The following is a 20547-nucleotide window of genomic DNA, read 5'->3' on the forward strand; positions in this document are numbered from 1 at the left end:
TGTAATATCCAGTAACAATTCTAAGATCCAATGAAAATAATATCCAGTTATTGGATGATAATAACAACTAATAATAAAACCAATAATAATAAGTTGTTGAAGTGGGATGGAAAGCCTCAGAGTCTTTGCATTACTACAAGTTTTGTCAAAGGCTAATGTGCAGCTCGAGGAGAGAGTTAGAAAGCATCTGATATGAATGTTTTATTCTATTGGCTGACCATAGCACATCATCACCCTTCAGGGCTGTAATCATCATGTTCTCTATGAAGAAGTGGAGTTGTAATGCTTTTCAGTAGAAGGAAGGAAAAGTTCATAGCCACAGTGACAAAACCAGATAGAAAGAGGGAGAGATGATGAGGAAATACTTCACAATTCAGAATTCTTCAAGTGTAAGGATTTGTGATCCATCTAAAATAGATTGAAATATGATATACGTCAAAACAAGATCTGGCTTACTGAAGAACACTGAAACCATAGGGAAGATTGTTTTCTAAATTGCTGGTTAAATTTGTTTGTTTCTTAAGGAGACCTCTTTTATCTATAGATTAAGATCATTTTTTTTCCCATTGTCCACAGTTGGTCACTTGCATTAATTACTTCTACAAAAGCATCATTGCTCTATAGAGCATTAATTCATTCTGCTGTGCTCTTCAGGTTATTTCTTCACAGGTCCAAGTCTGTCTTCAAGCAGTGGCTGTGCAGGTGGGTCTTCATTCCCTGTATCTTGCAGGTGCTACTTTTCCATGACCAGAGTTATGGCCTACACTATGAATACACAATCCCACTGGATCCTCTTCCTGAGAATCAGAGCTCTAAAGTACCTGAACCTCTTTTCATGTGGACTCATTCTGGCTGGGAGGACTGTGATGCTGTTTGTGGTGGAGGTAAATATATGCATACGTGCATATGGCAATTAAAACACATGTGGTGTATTAATATTTGAGTCACTGGTTATCATTGTATCATTTTTAATAATAATGTCATGGTTGCAGCTTGTAGGCTAAGGTAGTTAAAGAATGATGGAGCACGTATTTCTATCTCATGCCTCCCAATCAAAAGAATAACGATAGCCATAGGAAAACATGCAAACTAAATAAAGTAAGTAGGCAAAAATGATAATGAAGCAATGAAATCTAGATTAACAAAGTTAATTAAGAACACAGTTTCCAAGAAGAAAAGGAAGTGCAAGAGTTAGAACAGGAGCAGAAAGTTCATTGCATTTGTATTTCACTGTGTATTTGAAACCGCTGAAGATAAATGATCTGCAAAGTCATTTCAAACTACAGAAAAGTTGAACCGCACTCTCAGATCAACTATGTACAATTAGTAACGTGAGTTGAGCGTAATCCAAAAACATGTGGAATAAATGTTGTGACAACAGATATTAATATGATGATGCAATACTTTTCCCATGTTTATGCTTATAAACCATTAAAGTATGCATTTGGAAAAACAAACTACAGGCACAAAAACAGATATTGGAATATAAACAATATTATTTTAACAAAATCCTTAAAAATTGCTGTTTAGAAGTCGGTTACTAGAGAAGGTTATTACAATGGAAAAACACTGAATTTTTAATGAATGCAACCTATAGAGATCTGTTAATGCTTTGAGTACTGAGACTTAAGCTGTGAATACTGTATTGGTCTTTGGTATCTGTCTTTCGTGCTTTACAGTCTTGATAATTGTAGCTTTTCTGATCAGCAGTCCTGAAAATTGCTGTGCACCTTCTAATTGAATAGGAAAGCCTGGAAACACTTTACTTTCTCTTAACAGCGGTTTAAAGAACACAGTGTTCTAGCGACTTTGATTCTGTGAACAATCCTGGTGTCATGACAGATTGCCGTAGTTTCCATAAACATGCCTTTTGTGGTTTGGTAAGAAAACTTCTTCCCTGAAGGTATTTTGTACGTGGTGCAAGTAGCATCCTCTGATTCTTAGTGGAGCACTCATATTCACTTGGAATATTCATGCTTTTTACAATTTCCTGAAATATTTTTGGTATAATTTTAATGTTGCCACAATCTTTCCTTCCTTTGCTTCAGATGTTTCTGAGGTTACCTATTGTCTAGAAAAACCCTTAAAATGCAATGTGATGGTAATTTATTCTACATTAATACTTTTGTATATGTTTAACTGTTTCATTGTAATGTTTATTGATCATACTTTTCTGATGTAACCGGCTTTCTTTTTTTTGTTAATTTTAGTGTTTAAAATAGTTGAGTTAGTACGAAGTTCCATAAAAGGTATTCTAACTCTGAACTACTGAATATTCTGAAGAACAAGTTAAAGTTTATTTCTTACTTTAGACAGAATAATTTAAGCTGTTCTGTTAATTCTCGGGTTTTGTATGAAACAATAACAAAATTAAAATGTTACAGCTTGTACCCTGTGTAAATGTTTGCATTTGAATTTTTAACATCAATATTTTGATGAATCAGATTAATGACTATAACAATTATCAGCATGTTTTCCTTAAATGTTTAAAGTGTATGTCAGGCTGAAACTATTGATGAAGCTGTGTGGTTTTGTGCATGTTTATATATGTAACTCATCTATGACCTTCTTTGTTGCAGAAAAAGCTTTCTTTGTGTATGTGCATGGGAGAGAATGTGAATACACACATGTATATGTGAATGCAGAAAAAAATGTCAAACATATCAAATGCTGTATACGATAGATTAGTTGCATGTGTTCTCACATACACAAATGCAGTGCAAAATGTCAGTTGTGGTTACACACATAATGCATATTTATAACTTTTCTGCCCCTTTACCAAGGGGAAGGTTCCTCACCACTAGTGACAGAGCATTCTCAACACTGTCTTGCTCCTGCATGCACCTTGTTTGTCAGCAAACTGCTAGGTAAAGGTAAATTGTTCTGACTTAACCCTAGGAACAAAGGAATGCATTTTCTACTAAGTGAAGTCGTTAATTCAAAGCTTGTTAGTTTTCAAAAGATTATGCAGCAGTCTGATTACAAGTCAGTAATTATAGTAGCTATGACATTAAATTCTGCATTACATTATTTATTATTTATTTATTATTTAATTAGATCTTATTACATTAATTTCTAACCACTTTTGGCTTCAAGAGATACCAGCTTCCAAGCCATCTATCAAGGCAAGCTATATCTAAAAGAACATGTGTTAGGTCTCAGCAAGCAATACCCAAACTTCTGAAATTATGACCTTGCAGATCAGGTCAGTTATGTGGCCTTTTTACTTCAGTTGACAGCTCTTTTTTATTGATGGTGCATGTGCTGATCACCTTTAGCTAAGTGTTGGCCGTGCTTGCCAATATATCGCTAAACCAGGCAGAAATATTACACTCCAGCCATATAGGAAGGCAGGACTTGTTATTCCTTTCCTTATTTTATGTTAAAGGATAAACTTATTTTCTGTGAATTTTTTTGTGCAAGCTTCTCTCAGTGTTGGGGTCTTAGTGGTGAGAGAGAAATGATTAAGTCAATAAGACTTTGATTTTGGTGTATGACTTGTTACAGGGATAAAGCAGCAAAATTCTGTTGATGATGATGTTCCAAGACTGGATTAGAAAATCACATTGTTCCYTACAGACTTTAAAATTTCTCTCTTTTTTTCACTTTTAAGTATCCAGTATGCTATTTTGCTCTATTGGAGGAAGGGCATGGAGTCCCAGAGAGGGCAGGCAGGAATATTGGCTGCTATGCTGCAATTAGGGCCACAAACCATGCACAGTGGTTTGGGAGGTGATAGAGCGTAGGTCCAGGTGATGGAAAAATGTGTGCTGTTGTGTATTTGAATGTATAAAATAGCAGTAAGATACTGTGCAAATGTATTTTTGTCTACCAGTTTTGCATCTTTTTCTGTGCAGTTAATAAATCAGTGCTTCTTTTTCAGCCAGCCAGAGCCTTSCACCCCTAAACCTTCCTGGCATCTTCTGTTTCCATAATTGAAATTCAGTAATGTAGAAAATGCACATCCCACTTCTTCTAAGCATGTRTATGAATTCAGCACAAATTGTTTCTCACAAAATCTTTACTTTTCTAATCAATGGCTTGTAAACTTTTTTAGAAGGCGYGAATCTTCTAGAATTTTATAAAAATATACATTATAAGTGCATAATTTAACATATTTTGCTTTATATTTCTTTTAGCCAAATTCCACATAAAACAGCTGTATCTGATAAAGTTACCTTCCACAGGCATCATTTTTTTTTTTTTAACAAAATTGTATATTCCTGGTTTTCCCACATACTTGCTTTATTTTTTTTTATCAGGTGAAAGAAAAACGACAGTGTCTTGCACAAAGATTATGAACAAGAATATCAGTCTTGTCGACAATAAAAAGTGCAAATATTTAACAAAACCTGAGCCACAGATCCGAAAGTGCAATGAGCAGCCATGCCAGACCAGGTAACAGTTATTTAATTAAATTAGACTGTAATATCTAGATGTAAAAATCTTAGGAGCTACAGAGAGGTGACTGCCTGTGGCAATGAATGTGCAATAAATACATACATCTAAAGGTGATAATAAGAAAGGAACACTGAAATGCTGGCTGCTGTTTCTTCTGAGCCTCAGTGAAAGAGAGGAGAGAAAGCCTTAAGTACATGCCTAAATCTAATCTTACTCAATAAAGCAGCTCATTACTTTCCTCAGTAAGAGTTCCCACAGGCTGATGTGTATTACGAAATTGGAGTTTAAATACTGTTTATATAGGGATGGATTTAATCTCATGCTTTTAATTAATGATATATTTTAGTGTTTTGTTGAATGAACAAAAATCTGCGCTCCTGCTGTTTTTGCACTCTTTGCAGTCCTGCAGTCTTTTAAAAGCACACAATACACTGAGTGTGCTAGGTAATGAAAGAAACAGTTGCTCATTGTTAATACATTGATTTAACTTGACACATAGACAGTGTTCCTCTCCTCCCTCCCCTCCCTCTCCCCGCCATCCCCGTGTCCGTGGATCAGTAGGCAGAATTGGACTTGGATGGTTGAGTGGTAGCAGAAGCCGGAGGGGCTTTTTCCCTGAGCGTCACGCCAGGAGACAGCAGCAGCCTGTGCAGAGCAGAGACCGCCGCGCTCAGTGCCGTGCAGCAGAGTGGCTCGGTGGCCTGTCACCTCGCRTGGGCCAGCTGGTGCACGGTGCGCCATGGCTGTTGCCTGCCACCCTTGCAGGGACCTTCCTGCACCTGTTGGGCATCTTCTGCAGGGGCAGCGTGTCACCACGCCGCAAGGCCAGCACGAAGGCTTCTGCCCGGACCCGTTTCACTGTTTGCAGTACATTTTCTGAGAATTGCAGCTAAGAATGATGCCTAGGGAAGTCCTTGTGTATGGTGCAGACTTGAGGAAGGTGCCTGCTGCCTTTCAAGAAGGGAGGGCGGAGAGCCGTAGCTAGTTTCCTTGGGAACGGGTGCAGGGGTAAGTCTACTGGAGTCATCTGGAGGAGAGGTGGATGGTATTTTTAAAGAAAACAATGCAAAGTAAATAAAATGCAAATGTTTTTGAAGAAATGTATGTAAAATGAACCAGATGACATAGCTTTGTTGGAAAGAATGAAGTACTGAATTCCATAAAATACCAGTGATGAATACATTTTAAGTTAGATGGAACTGCTGAGGTTCTGACTTCCACAGATTAGAGCTTTGCACTTTAAAGGGATTACTTACATTTCACGCGATATGTAGTGGACCAGATTATTATTTTGTTAACATCGCTATACACTTAATGGATAGAAATGGAATAGTATGATCTGTTTCTGCAGCATTGACAACTATCTATTTTTAATATGCTGTACTTTTTCAAGTGTTATTAGCTGCTATATATTGCTCAGAGATGCTATACTGAGCAATGTGGAAAGATGTCATGTTCATCTATATATAGATCTAGTTTTTAATACACTGTTACTGATTCTTACAAAACAAATATTGTTACCTTTCAGTAGAAATATAGCTAAAACACATGCTTGCATAACTGGTTGTTTGTTACTGGCTCTTGAAGATGTGTCTTCAACTGTATTGCATTACCTTGACAAGCTGTGATTTGTAAATTTGTAAACAGTATTTTTTCATAGAATGGATGCCGTACAGAAGGTTGGAAATACATTAAATTTCAGTGTCCAAAAGACTCTCCCTTGCAAATTCAGTCTCTTGGGATGCACTTGTGTACTGTATCAATGGCAGAACTTTTTGATTTTTTTTTTTTAAGGGCATATGGCCATAGTCCGGAACTATTGAACATTTTGGGAAAAATTATGCTCTAGAACTATTACTCTCCAGATATGTTTGCTCTGCCAAGCTTCATCAGCTTTCCTCGTCTCTGTGATTTAAACCATGCATCCTGAGTTAGGCCTGGCCCTAAAGGGCATGAAGAGGTGTGAGCTTTTATACTTCTTCCAGAGCAATGGGCCTTTGGCACAGGAGTGATTCTGTCTTGTAACTATTTTCGGAGGGCTCTGTACTTTATGTGCATGGCTGCACTTGACATATAGCTATTCATATAGCTACCCAGAGAATAGTAGACTGTCTGGTCAGTGACCTGTCACCTTAAAACTGTGTATGGTTATGTTTTGGAGCTTTTCTAATTGGAATTATAATAACAGAGAGGGGACCTGATTAAGAAATAAAAAATACCCTGAAAACATAGGGACAAGGAGTGGGTACTGGGGAGCAAAAAATAATTAAGTGCAAGTTAATGTGTTATTTAAATGTTAAATCTGTTTCTTTAGCATGTTAGATTAATAATTAGTCTGTTATCACATTGAGGAGACCAAAATTATGCCAATATGTTTTAGGCAGCAGAGGTATCGGAAAGCAAGAGAATAAGATGACTTAAAGGGGACTTTTCCGTGCCTGATTTCTTGGTACTCTCGCCTGCGTGTCTCTGTAGGTGGATGATGACCGAATGGACTCCGTGTTCAAGGACGTGTGGCAAAGGGACCCAGAACAGACAAGTAGCCTGCACACAGCAGCTCAGAAATGGCACCCTGATCAGAGCTCGGGAGAGAGACTGCCTGGGGCCAAAGCCCGCTTCTGCGCAGCGCTGCGAAGGCCAGGACTGCATGACAGTGTGGGAAGCGGGAGTCTGGTCGGAGGTACTGTGTTCGGTTATGCAAATATTCCATGGTAGTTTTTTGTGCCTCAGCCTTTTCTGGGCATATGATTTTTTTTTCAATGACAAATGGCACAGCCCARCCTAAAGATTTCCTGGGTCCTCATGCAATGATTTGGCATAGGGATTAGAGACTCAGGAAATCAGCTGTGCAGAATTACTGCATTTTACCTAACTGATGTTCTGAAACAGTTTCTTTTGGCCAACTTTCAAGAAAGTATGGTCAAATATGTCTTGACTGTAGTAGTGGGTAACTAAGGGTAAAAAGAATTAAGGCCATCACTTCTCAGGTATCAGGACTTGTGTTCAGAGGGAGAACATCTCTGAAATGCTTTTGTGCAAATGGGTGTTAGTCAGGCAAACAGTTGCTGCCATTCTGCTTCACAGAGACCATGGGGGGAGCTGCTTGCAAAAAGCATGCTTCCTTCCCTCCTTCTCTCTTCTCACCTCTTTTYGCAAGAGCAGCACATGCAGTGGGCAAAAGTGCTTGTAAACAACAATTTTGCATCTATTACATCTTGAAGCATGCTTCCAATTCTCTAATTACTATTTGAAGGGTTTTTAAAGATATTTTTACCGACCACATCAATGTGTTTTTCTTGGGCTTCTGAAAGGCTTGGTAGTATCTGACTGTGGAGGCAGAAGGTGTTATCACTGCCATCTGGACAAACGGTAGGGGTTATTGGAGCTTTTCACTCCACTGGAAATACAGGGCCGTTCTRCATGCCTCCCACCGCCGAAGCTGTGCTGTCAGTCCTGCAGGGTTCAAAATACRAGAACGGCTTCTGAATATGGGTGCAATCCCTCATTTGGACTCCTCCACTCAGCAGCAGCCCTTATCTCCCCAAGCAAGAAAGAGCTAAGGCACAGGGAATATTTCCAAGGATGGAAAGCAGATGCTAAGGTAGAGATAAAGAGAAGTAAATAGCAGGAGTTCCTGGTCTCGTATACGGAGGTTTATAATGCAGGAGCTGGCACTGGGAGGAACAGTATTCACTTAGAGAGGTGAGAGAAAGAAACACAGATTGTTCCGTACGTTTGAGAAATCAGAAAGAAGTGAGCATGTTTTTGTTGGAAGCAAAAAATATATTTTAGAGAGTGAGGTGTTTCCCATGGCCATTCCCACTATCACCATTACACTGGAAGCTGGCCACTGCTGCTTCCTGCAGTTGCAATCAGCTTGGCAAAAGAGTGTTTTAATCTGCAAGCAGTGGGATGATCGAAAGCAGTGATAATGTTTTGAGAAGGAAATGGCATAATTTTTGGCAGCATAAGTGGGAATAGCTGAAAAAAACATAGATTAAGACCTTCTGTGAAACGTTAAGGCAGTTTTCACATACTATATACAAGCAGTGGATTTGAATTTTCAAATACAGCCTGAATTCTTGCATGCAGTTTTGGAACATTTTACTATGCCATTTTAACTTTTTTTTCCCTCTCAAAAAGGTCTTTTAGACACTTTAGAGAGTAGAGTTTATTGGAAGTTGCTTCACATCTTATCCTTCTGAAGACTATTTAGATTTTCTTTCATTATGTTTTAGTTCTTTGAACAGAATTACTGCCTAACATGTAAACTCTATGTAAACTAATACATGAGCTGTAACTCTTTGCATTCACTTGATCATAACCTTTCAAGTTTTTCCTTATCCAAATGCTGTTTTAAAGCTTAATTTTTCCTTAAGCAGATATTTTTGGTCATTTCAAGTTACTTATTTTTAGCTGAAAATGCAGAAATGATTGTTCTGCCCAATAAGGGATTTTTGTTCTTTTGTTAGTTTTAAACAAATCCAGTATCTGTGCATGTGAGGATTGGAAGTCAGGAAATTACTGAAGTCTTGAATTATTTATGTTAGCCTGGCAGAGGTCATTAGAAGGCCAAAGGACTCCTACTTTGTTCCATGGGGTTACAAACCTGAAAAAACGTCCGTTTCCAACAGTGCTCTGTGAAGTGCGGTAAGGGAGTGCGGCATCGGACTGTGAGGTGTACCAATCCCCGCAAGAAATGTGTTTTGTCCACAAGACCTAAAGAAGCAGAAGACTGCGAGGACTATTCCAAATGCTACGTCTGGAGAATGGGCGACTGGTCTAAGGTGAGACACCATCGATGCTTGTGCCRTGTAGTGGAATACATTTTGCAAGCTGAGGTCTCTGTAACAAGTACTGGTTTCATCAGAGGTGTAGGGGCTTCCAGTTGAACGAACAACAAGGTTACAGACAGAAGAGAACCTACAGTCACACTGTGACAAAAGTATAAATAAAAATCATAAATACGAAGAAAGTGTGAGACAAATCTTAAAAATCATGTGAATGTGATTGATAGAAATTTAATGTTTTCAGTAGGCAGGCAAATACTCAAGGAACTGGAGAGTATTGTACAGAGTGAGGTATTTGTGTCTGCAAACTCACCTATCAGGATTATTCCMTTTTCGGGCCTGTTTGAGACTAGTGATGACACTGGATTAAGCAATGTGCCAGTTATCTTGTTTGTAGTCTGTGCTTATTTTCATTTTTCCTTACTTTCTTGCCCGTTTCTGGCCAGATAACTTACTGAGGCCATGTGTTATATGCACAGTGTACTGCATTTGGCTCGCAGCAAGAGCTGATTGTTTCTAGATTTCAGAGCGCAGGCTATCTGTTGGCTGCATGTAATGTACACTTTGGTTGATGTGTGATCTTTTTCAAGGGCTGCTTAGCAAAGTGGTTCTGGAAAGATAAGTTTATTTCCATTACTGAGCATTAAAAATACTTTCTTCTGGCCATGCTACCGTCCTCTCTGCCCTTCCCCACCTCCCCCCCAACTGTAATCAATTATATTTCTTCTCTTTGCTGCAGGACACTCCAGTATCCCAGTTTGTACATTTTGTTAATTTGTGTTTCTAGCAAGTTACACCTTCCAGCCTTTTAAGGAGCCACCTTTAGCCTGTTAAGAATCCTAAAGGATTCCATTTAATATCTGGGGTTACATCTATTACTGCCTTTTCTGAGCACCCGATGTAGCTCTCAATACGTTATTTCCTTGGCACATGGCTTTTGATTTCAATGAGATACATAAGCATATGCCAAACTGTATCTTGAAGTCTTGGTTAGATCCATGATTAAGTGCGTTGTTGGACTGAGACCTTGAACATCTGATACAGTTTAGAATATTCAAGACATGCTGAAATGCTGAAACTGAACCTTGAGGGTCAAGGTTCTCTTTCGTCTCGTCCTAGACCACACTTCAGCAGAGAGATTGTAAACATTTTTTTCCACTTCTGTTCATAACTTTGCACACACCTCTCCTACTTTCAGTGCATAACATTCTTGCAGTAGCTTTTGAACGAGCTTGTATGGAGAAGTATTTAATATATTTTTAGTCGTCTTTCATGTGATGTAACAGCTGGAAACAAGGACTAAAGCCAGCAGTGTATGACTAGCCAGCCTTCCAAGAATTAGCTGCAAGTACTCTGTGGGCAACTAGTGTTTCACAGAACTCTGCTTGGGAGCTCCCATTTTATGACCATAGGGTCATAAATTACTATCTAGTCCATTTCCTTTTCTTCTATATAAGWTAGTTTTTAACATTTTGATTAAAAGAATAGTGTCTAATACTTTTTTTGTTACAGTGCCGATCCTTTAAAATGATAGATTAAGCACCTTCACATACACTAGAAGATAACCCTCTCCATCCTCTTGATAGCTACTGCAGAAGCACGAGGTAGTGTAACCATTTATTTTTAAATGACAGGCAGAAGCAACTAAACATTAATAGCAGAGTTACTTTTACAAGAAATAAGTCTCATATTTGCAGTTCCATACCACAAAAAGGCAATAAAAACCTGCATCATTTAGCCCTAGCACCAGCAGGGAATAGCCTATGGAGAAATGACCATCTGCTTTCTTAGTCAGAAGCGGTTGTTCAAATCAGGCTGCTGAGGTTATGCGGGGATGCTCAGACAGTTACGCTGTGTTCCCAGTGCCCTCTGGATAGAAGAAGGACTTTCTTCTCTAATTCAGTATTTTCCACAAACGTCGATGTCATAAGTATACAAGAACTTGCTTCTTCCTTTTTAAAATTTACTGACATCTCATATATTCTACTTTCCTTCTACAGTCAAAGCTGTACCACTGTCACCTAAATTGTACTTTAAACTTCAGAACCAGAATACTAGGAAATACTTCACATGGAGCTGACGAAACCTTTTAGGTAGTTAATATACAGCCTGAGTGTGACTTATGCAGCTGAGATTTTCCAAGATTTTTACCAAAAAATAGATACTTTAATTTCTCTACGGAGACATGAGTTCAGTTTAAAGTATACTTGGATTTCCTTCTTTTTCCCCCCGTTACTATTCTGTTCCATTGCTAGAGTACATAGCAACGTGAAGTCATGGCATACATATTAATGTGTCTGCAGTAGGGGAAACAAATGGAAAGCTCAAATAAATGTTAATCTTTGCTCACTGTTTGTTTCTAACTCAGAGGGTTCAGGGCACAGCCTTCTGTGTTCACTGTTTTTGCTCTTTAGGATCGTTCTTGACATTGACAGAAGGCTGTTCCTTCGAGCAGAGCCAAGTTCCCCCAAGCTAATGCCAAGACTTGGCTTGAAAAATTTAAATGACGCTTCTCACACATTGAAACAAGAGGCTTAATGTGATCCTTATTGGCTTTGCTGCTCCCCTTGAACTCCTAAGCCATAATCTTAAATGGAGCTTAAATTGGACTATTACTGAAAAGATAACATTATTAATAATCATAATAGTGCKGTAATGGAATTTAACTTGTTTTAGGGATACAGGCACATGGAGATCAAATATTTTTTTTTTACTCATCATTTTAACAGTAATACGGACAAGATCAAAGTGAATTTGACCAAGATTGAAAGCTCCAGTAGGTCAATAAACACATCAGCCCCTCTAAAAAGTTGACTTTTAATTTGAAAGTATGCTGCATAATCTGACTATTCATAGCATTCAATTCCCTAATAACTTTTAAATCAGTAAAGTGGCTCAATACACTGAACACTGCTGTTCTTAACATCAATTGGGACTCAGTGCCTGCCCTGGTGAGGAAAATGGGTATGATGACAAAGTATAGAATAAAGGCTCAAACCATTTTTCTCGAGCCAGCACCTGGAAGCAGGGAGTCCTACCAGTTGCATTGTCCTTCTCCAGGAAACGCTGTCCTTGGAATGTCACGCTTAACAATGTGAAAGTTGCCTTCAGCTGAGGAAAGTTCACTAGAGCTCCTACAGTCCCAGTTAGTGAGAGGCTTAGCTCACTGCTATTAGCAGTAGTGTCCTTTGCTAAGCTGCTCATTATCTTTTCTTTCAAGGAGTTACAAAGAGTGGGTTCTGCTCGTGGGAGTTTGTGACCTGAAGATAAACAAGTAGGCAGAGGAACCTGTAAATGTGTGTTTACAGGTCAACCTGACTTACTAGAGAAGTTCACATTATTGTAGAAGTAACTTTCCAAAAAAAGACTTAAATGTCAACAGAATAGAGTGCTTTCACGGTTTTGTGTAGTTTACTTTAGAAGCCACAGAATTTAATATACATATGTACAGACATACATATACATATATACACACACACAAACACACATATATTTATCTATGTATGTACATATATGTATATATGTATGTATTATCTAGAATCTTGAGCACATTGAAATAAATGAAGTGGGGCACTATGAATTTTGAAAAGGAGGTTAATTTGGAAAGATTAGTAGATTTTGAAAATAATAATAAAAAGCATATGCTTGATGTATATGTTTGATTTAATATTGTGTGGGAGAACGCTGGAGGGATTCAGCAAGGGTTAATAGGGTCAAAACAATGGGCAAGAGAGGCAAATTTAGCAGCAGCCATTTGTAAGAAATGAAGAGGTATAAAGCATATGTGTATAGGGGGCCAAAGAGGATAATTTGATRTAAGTTCTAAAAAGAGATTTGGCTACAGAAACTGGAAAGAAAGGATACATTCAGTAGCTGCTAAAGAAGCAGCAGCAGCAACAGGATTTAAATAGTAGGTATGTGTTAGACTAGATAGGCAGATGAGTCAAATGTAACATCTGGGGTATGGTCCTCATGATTGGGATGGTGATCTCCTTGTCTATAGTCTGAAGAAAAGAAAATGGGAATGAAGGGTTATCTGATAAAATTTTTGCAGCAAATCTCAAAGGATATTGGAAGCAACAGCTTAGCTTTTACACCAGTGAATCCCAGAATGCATAGCTCATTCCGAATTCGTTACGTAAGACAGTACATACAGTGCCCTCTAGAAAGTGGAAAAAAATCATCTCCAGCTGTTAGAGGGGAGACTGAATAAACCCAATAGTTCACATAAAGATCTCCCAGTTGAGCGATATGAAAACAGCTGTCAGTGATGAAGACTGTTCTTATTTTGTCCCCTTCAAAGAAGATGCAAAAATGGGGAAAGWGAAAAAAACGAATGCATTTTTTGTAAACTTTTCAACAGTGTGGGACATTTCACCTTTAAACTGTGTGTTTAAACATTTAAACAGTGAATTTCCGTAGCAAATAAACTCAGCAGATTTAGTCTCTTTCAATTAAAGCATAAAGCATAGAACTTGGATATTATTAATGATATGATTGTTCTGATGAGGTAGTTAGCCTTGCTTTTATTCTTTGGTTCCTAATCCAAAATTATTAGCTCTTTGAGATTCTGGGAATGGAACAGTGCTGGCCACTTTTCAAAATATGACATTTATATTAGATTTATGGACAAAGAGATTGTGACTTTTGAGAAACAATAGAAGTCAAAGTAATACTGGCCTCWTGTTAATAACTTTTACATTAAGTTAATTACACAGTCAGTTTCCACCAAATGAGCTATGTCTTTGTTTCAGAAATGAGCTGTGAGCAAATCRTATGGAAGCTGTCACGATAATCGAGTAAAAATGGGGAGATTTTTGTTCATTTCCAACTGATCCTGTAATATTAACAAGATTTGTTTCAGATAAAGCTTTCTTCTAGATCAGTTCAAATGTACTATATTCTGCCTGRAATAACATGACATGTAATATCATGTTATTTTCCTAGAAAAACAGAACAAGACTACTCTTACTAATAGGCAAAAGCACTGGTAGACTGGGAAGGATTTTGAAAGTAGACATGGCCCATTTTGTACACGCGTAAATTCCCGCATAAGTGGGACGCTGCGATACTTTTATTGGGCTGAAACCTCGTAGGACCTCTTTGCTGGTGTTCCGTTATTACTGATATGAGCCTCCTCAGGGTAAGCAAAGTTTTCAGGAGTGGCAACCTGGAATCAGAAGGTAATTTGGGCAGATGCTGTCTTGCCTTTGGAAGCGCAGGATCTGTAAGCAGCATTATATTAGAAAGATTTTAAGTTGTGTTACATCAGCAGTTCACATCAGCATCAGAGCCTTGCTACGCCCTGTAGAGAAATGGAGTAAGAACAAGTAAAAGAATGAAAGTAGCTTACAGTCCTTGCTGAAGGACACTTACAATCTTATCTGACAAATGACATAGCAGATGCAGAACTATATAATCAAAAACGTAATCTTTTATATGTAAGTACTATGTAATCAAAAAAAAAAAAAAAGAAACCATCTCATTGTTACTATTCTTTTTCCTTATGCATGCTACGAGAGGGTCTGGGGCATAAAGTGCAGCCTGTCTGTACACATTTGTTTTGAACATTCCCTTAATGAAGTTAGCAAGTGGGCATCCAGAGCAACCTTCCGGAGTAAAAGGGATGATACAACGCAAAAATATGGGGAGCAGATAAGGAAAAAGAATCCTTGATAGCTGGGGAAGTTGGGAGTAGATCTCCAGTTCCCTGACATCTTGGACACTAAACCATTCTTACAGCAATTTTTGTTTCTTTTCAGTAAAGGCTTTGGCCATGCATGTTTATTACTGCATTTTTCTGTCTTAATGCTCTTTCTCACTTTCGCTTGATGATACGCATTAGACAAATAATTTCATCAGTATATTCATGATGATGCTTAGAGTCTTTTTTTTTCTCTGATAGTTGACAACTCTTTCCAAAGATGTCAATGTGTACAGGAAGATTGAATTTCTCAGCCCAGTGCTGCGATTTAGTCCAATATGCGTTCTTTTGCCTAGTGTGTCTTCATCTCCAAGATCATCCATCTCCAAGGTCATCCATCTCTCTTTCCAAATATTTTCCTCAGCCTCTTTGACTGTATGARTTGCCAACACTTAACTCATTTAGCTGCTTCACCTGGGTTCTGTTAGAATCTATGCAATCCTTCTGCTTTTATGGAATCTAGATTTTTTTGCATGTTGGATAACCAATGCAAAATTTTCTTTCCTGCATTTTTTTATCCTATCTTTCATGCAGTTAAGGTAGATAACGCTGCTTCAGGTATTCATTCTTGAAATAAACTTGATTCTGTATGAAGTCATTACCATTTTATAAACACAAAAGTGTGTATAGTTACTTCTTTTGTTGTTGATTTTAGTCTATGTGAATTTTACTTTTCATTATTTTCTAATGACTCGTAACAGGACATTTAAAAATATCCTTAAAACATAATTAATAACTAATTCTTGAATATTCATTTTGAAATTTTTTCAAATTTACATCTGATTTCTGATRGGAAAAAAATCAGAATAGCTACTTAATATTACTCAGCTACTAGTTTTAATGAATTACAGGGAATACTATGGATCTTTAAATATTGGAAGAAAGATCTATTTTGCTTTATCTGTGCTGTTTCAGTGCAGAAGGCTGTTGTTCATAGGTTTATACTTAATCTCCTGAGTTTTCTCATCTAATCTTGCCACAAGTATTTCCAATAATGTTGACATAAAACAGAGTTCACCCAAAAGAAATGATCTTTCTTTGTTAAATTTATTACAGGGTCACAGCAACTCAAACAGGTTAGCATCATCTCTCTGTTGACTCTGATAGCTCCCTCAGGACAGTCCTAATTTTGTGTGACCTCATCAAACATGATGAAAGTGTTACATTGCAACATGATTTTCCTGCAACATAGCAGTTGGAATTATTTTTGGGACTCCATTTTCTTCCAGTGATTGTGTTTATACATTTTGAAGAGAAAATTGACCAGTGGAAGTTTTGTCGATAACCTGTGAAATGTTTTTCTACTTCATTTTCTGTTTTTATTTTAATATTTTCTTTCAAAAGTAATGATCTTTATGTGAGTCATAGTGTTTCAGCAAAATAAGTTCTTAAAGTTCAGTTTCCTCATAAACTNTTTTTTTTTTTTTTTTTAATGTCTTTCAAATCCATTTGGCTTAGATACCTGCTATCACTTTAGATCTTTGTGATTTAATATACAATAGATATAGTGAATGGAAATAAAATCATTGTTTGGGAAGAGCGTTTTCATTTACTTAAAACAGTACTGGAAAAAATTGAGAGCACTACATGTCATAATTCTATTTAAAGGCAAATACCTAACTTTTATGCTGTACAGAACAGTTTTTTGGACATAAATTTATTTCTGAAAAGTAAATATATAAAATAATTGAAGCTTTGGGAAGAAAGAGGTTTCTTGGAGCTTTTTCTTTCCTGTTACATTTTGGTTTTTGTTCTTAGTGAGTTCTTTGACTTGTCTTTTCATTAGAAATGCCATAATCCTTTAATTAAATTTTTGTGCTGCTGAGCTGGGCTTTTCCCTGGAAGGTACGGAGCGGCAGGCAGGCAGGCACTGTAATATATGCTAATGTTAAGTAATRTGTTCAAAGGCTAATATTTTAAACTACCTTGAGAGTTCATTTCCATCAGACCACAGGCACATATTCCAGTAAATTTTAGCGAAAAGAGAACCATAATTATGTTCAAATCTAGCTTTTTTCAGATTGCCATGTTCTTGATTGCATGTCCGATAGTTATCATCAATGGAAGGTCATCTTTTGACACACGCAAGACCACGCAGTAACATCTCTGATACGGAAGTGTGATATATAATGTGTGCTTTAACGGCAGTAAGATATGCAGTATGTTACTGAAAGGTGTGTCAGTGGGGTTTTTTTTTTTTGTTTGTTTCTTTTGTTTTTTTAACCAACTACTGGCAATATAAAGTCTACTTCACTGAGTGTGAATCCGCTTACACAGATACAAGTTGCACCTGAATAACTGATTTTTATAATATGGCTTGAACAAATAATTGTCTCCTTGCAGTTTATTTGCTGACATACTTTAAAAACAGAAGGCCTTAGKCAAACATTTAGTATTGCTTCAATTGTAAAATATTCACAGAAACACTGAGAATAAGCCCTAGTTCTGTAAAAGTGCTGTTGATTGGAGTTTGTTTCCTGGGCTGGAAGGTAAAGATCCTGAAGGAATAGTCCTCATGAGGTTTTCTGTCACCTCCCTCATCTCAAAATATTGCAACCACAACAGATCTGTTTTAACACACAAAAAGAAGTCAAATATTTGGTTGCTGTGTRTATATATACACATCCTTTAAAGACTCTGAAGGACGAAGGCAGGTTAGAAAACTGGAAAAATGAAAACTAAGGCTTCACATCACTGAGAAGCAGGTAAATAATTTTGTTTGTTCTATACATCCGTACACAGGAATGGTTTTCAGTATAGCCATTAGACAGTATATAATGGGGCAAAGATAAATTTAAGCTTAAGCAAGAACRTACATTTTGCTAGGTGTCTTTAACTCAAAGAAAAGAGATAAAAATGTGATGGTGAAAGTATTGACTTGTGTAATGGACCAACTGACTAACTTGCTTTTTCATAGAAAAGTCGGGCTTRCCCTTAAATTTAAAAGTGTTCTTTGAGGATATATTTGAGTATCRTCAGTAAGTATGAATATATCTACTTTTTACAGTAAAATACTACTGCCATGTAGAATATTGATGTATCATGTCAAAATTCACCAGCTTATTTCTTATAAAATCCAAGGACGTTCAAGTGTCRAATCCTATGTAACAGCGTGTCTGAGGTCCGAGATAAAATTAAAGAATTAATTTTTCAGGAGGAGAGATGTACTAAAAATGGTCTGATTTAAACTTGTTTGTGCTTTTGTGTTAAATGTAGATTTTATAGAAAGCATAAATACAAAATTGAGAATATATGGAGAGTAAAATCCCTCTTGTACCTTCTGTAAAGTGTTTAGAGAAACCTTGCTTCCTATAGCTACTGCTATAGCTATTTGGCGTGTTTTGACGTAGACAATTTATTATAAAAGGAAAACGTTGATACCTTCCTTGATTCAGAGGGACTGTAACACGGTTTGCTGTTTCTGTGAATTGAGATTCCACATCGTCATACACGGAGTTTTTGCAGCTTTATTCTCGAGTGTGAACCTTTGCTTTGAACTTCCAAAGAACCTATCCCCTTTTTCTCCTTTCCTGGTTCCAGAGGGATCCGAATCTGCGCCCCGCGTGCCACATTAGAAAACCCTTCAGGCTTGCGAGAAGACCTCCTTCCAAACTGGGAGGTCTTGTAGCCCCTCCTTGCCTGACCAGCGCGGTGGCGCGTCAGCCTCCCCTGAGCTTCAGGAGGTTTGTGGCCCGCCGTTACTGCTCTTCTCGTGTCGTTTTGCACGAGTCCCGTTGTGCCCCGCTGTCACCTAGCCGCTCCGTTCCTCCTCGCAGAGGCCGATCCCGAGCTCCCCGGTGAGAGCAGGCTTCCCRAAGGAACCGCTCAGCCCAGCTGTCCTCACGAAACCAGGGCCTTYCGCTGGGACACGCAAACTTAGTGAACCGTCGAGGAGGGGGTTCTGTTTCAGTAGCCTGCCCCAGAAAGAAACGGGGAAAGTGAAGCCAGCTTTTACTTGCAGGCAAAGAACTTGCTACTGCCGTGTTTAGTCCGGCAAATCTATTCGGATTCAGGCCTGTCAAACCCCGCTGCTGATCCTGAGCAAACGAATAAAGACGCTCTCAAGCATGGATTGCCAAGGGAGAAATTTTCATATGCTAGCCTAGCAAAAATTACTTGTTTTTTTGTCATCTCTTTCATAATCGTATTACACCAAATGTCTTGTGGTTTTTTGGCATTCAAATTATACTCATAAATTTTCAGTGGCTTCTTGTCATTACTAAAGATAGTTTTCCTTACCTTCCACCAAACAATGTAATTGATCCCTATGAGAATCTGAAAATGATTACAAAAAAGTCTAATCAGAATTCCCTTCATTACAGCGCCATCCCTAGTCCAACTTGTCAACAGTGAGCCAGGGCTTGTGTCTGTCTTCCTTTCAAATATTATCTCTTTTGAACAGTTACCTAGTGTTAATGAATACTCGAGAAAAAAGAGCTGAAAATAAAAAGGGGGAAAAAAAGAAAAAGAAGGAAGAAAAGAAATAAGAATAATAAAAAAACAAGAAGGCAAATGAAGTYGCTGAACTTAGGAGAGACCAACAGCAGAATTTTTTCAGCTAAACTTAGCACAAGTTCTGAAACTTAAATTTGGCGTTCRCATACTGAGGTGTTGGGTGTGTCAGAAATGAGAGAGACAGAACAACCTTCCTGGAAATGATGCATGGGAGAACTCAGACTCCATCTTATGTTTGGATCTCTTAGTCTCTTTTTTGGTATTAGCTGCACTGTTCACAAATGTCTTCAGAAAAAATAAATACTGCATAAATAAGCTGCAGATCATTTGCTTTATTTAGTAACCTTTAAGAAAACTTATTTTAAAACTCAGTTTAAAGCCTTTACTGAAAGCAAATACACCATTTTACCTATTACCTGCCTTCAAAAGCAAACTTTATGAAATACAAGGTAAGCAAAAAGACTRTGAGCATGTCCACAAATATTTTGCTAATGTTTGATTGCTTGCTATGTTGTTTCACACTTGCTTTATTAAACGGTTGAAACTGCTTAAATGCTGGAACCGACGAACGTATACATAAATGATTAGGAATGCTCTGCTAATAATTTCCAGTAGAAGTCATCATTGAGTTTCCTTATGAGAACATCTCTCTCCACTTTGAATGCTACTTAGACTTGTAAAACCTTTTATTGAACAATCCATTTATTCTTTAAAATAAATTGTCCAAGTCAATTCTGTTAGCATTGTCACAGATGGAGTTTTTCATTGTGGATTGTATCGGTTTCTGCAGTGATTGCTTCTTGTCTTGGCAGAAGGATACATTTCGACCGTTACTGTCTGCCAGTGACAATTTTTCCCTTAATTTAGGAATTCCTACTTCTTACAAAGGCCAGCTGGAAACAACTAAGGCATTACAGCACCTTCCTCAGCTGTTGGCCATGGGAATATGTATTCTCTCCAGAATATATATCTTTGGCAGAGAACAGAGAGAAGGAATCCTGGGTAACTGGTGTGCATGCCAAGTGTAAGGATTGTTATATTTAACGCCTAGCTATCTGTCCCTGAAACTATGTCTAAAAGAAGTTCAAAAGTAGGACAAAATTCAAATAGGGCGGGTAGTTTTTATTTGAAAGAAAGAAAAACTTAAAAAAAAAAAAAAAAAGAGAGAGAGAGAGTTGATTACATTAAATGATTAAA

The 20547-nt window shown here is 37.7% G+C and overlaps 1 protein-coding gene across 1 annotated transcript in view; it reads left to right on the top strand.

Moving 5' to 3' along the window:
• The window catches only part of ADAMTS19 (ADAM metallopeptidase with thrombospondin type 1 motif 19), a 146214-nt gene that overhangs the window by 115322 nt on the left and 10345 nt on the right, over positions 1 to 20547 (top strand). The window contains exons 18-21 of the mRNA XM_085323254.1: positions 731 to 884; positions 4263 to 4398; positions 6877 to 7081; positions 9036 to 9188. Of these exons, the coding sequence (XP_085179380.1) occupies positions 731 to 884; positions 4263 to 4398; positions 6877 to 7081; positions 9036 to 9188 (648 nt within the window). The remainder of the gene's footprint in view (positions 1 to 730; positions 885 to 4262; positions 4399 to 6876; positions 7082 to 9035; positions 9189 to 20547) is intronic.

The sequence above is a fragment of the Rhea americana genome, unplaced genomic scaffold (assembly GCF_003343005.1).
Source record: "Rhea americana isolate MKP2758 unplaced genomic scaffold, rheAme1 scaffold_83, whole genome shotgun sequence".
Lineage (NCBI taxonomy): Eukaryota > Metazoa > Chordata > Aves > Rheiformes > Rheidae > Rhea > Rhea americana.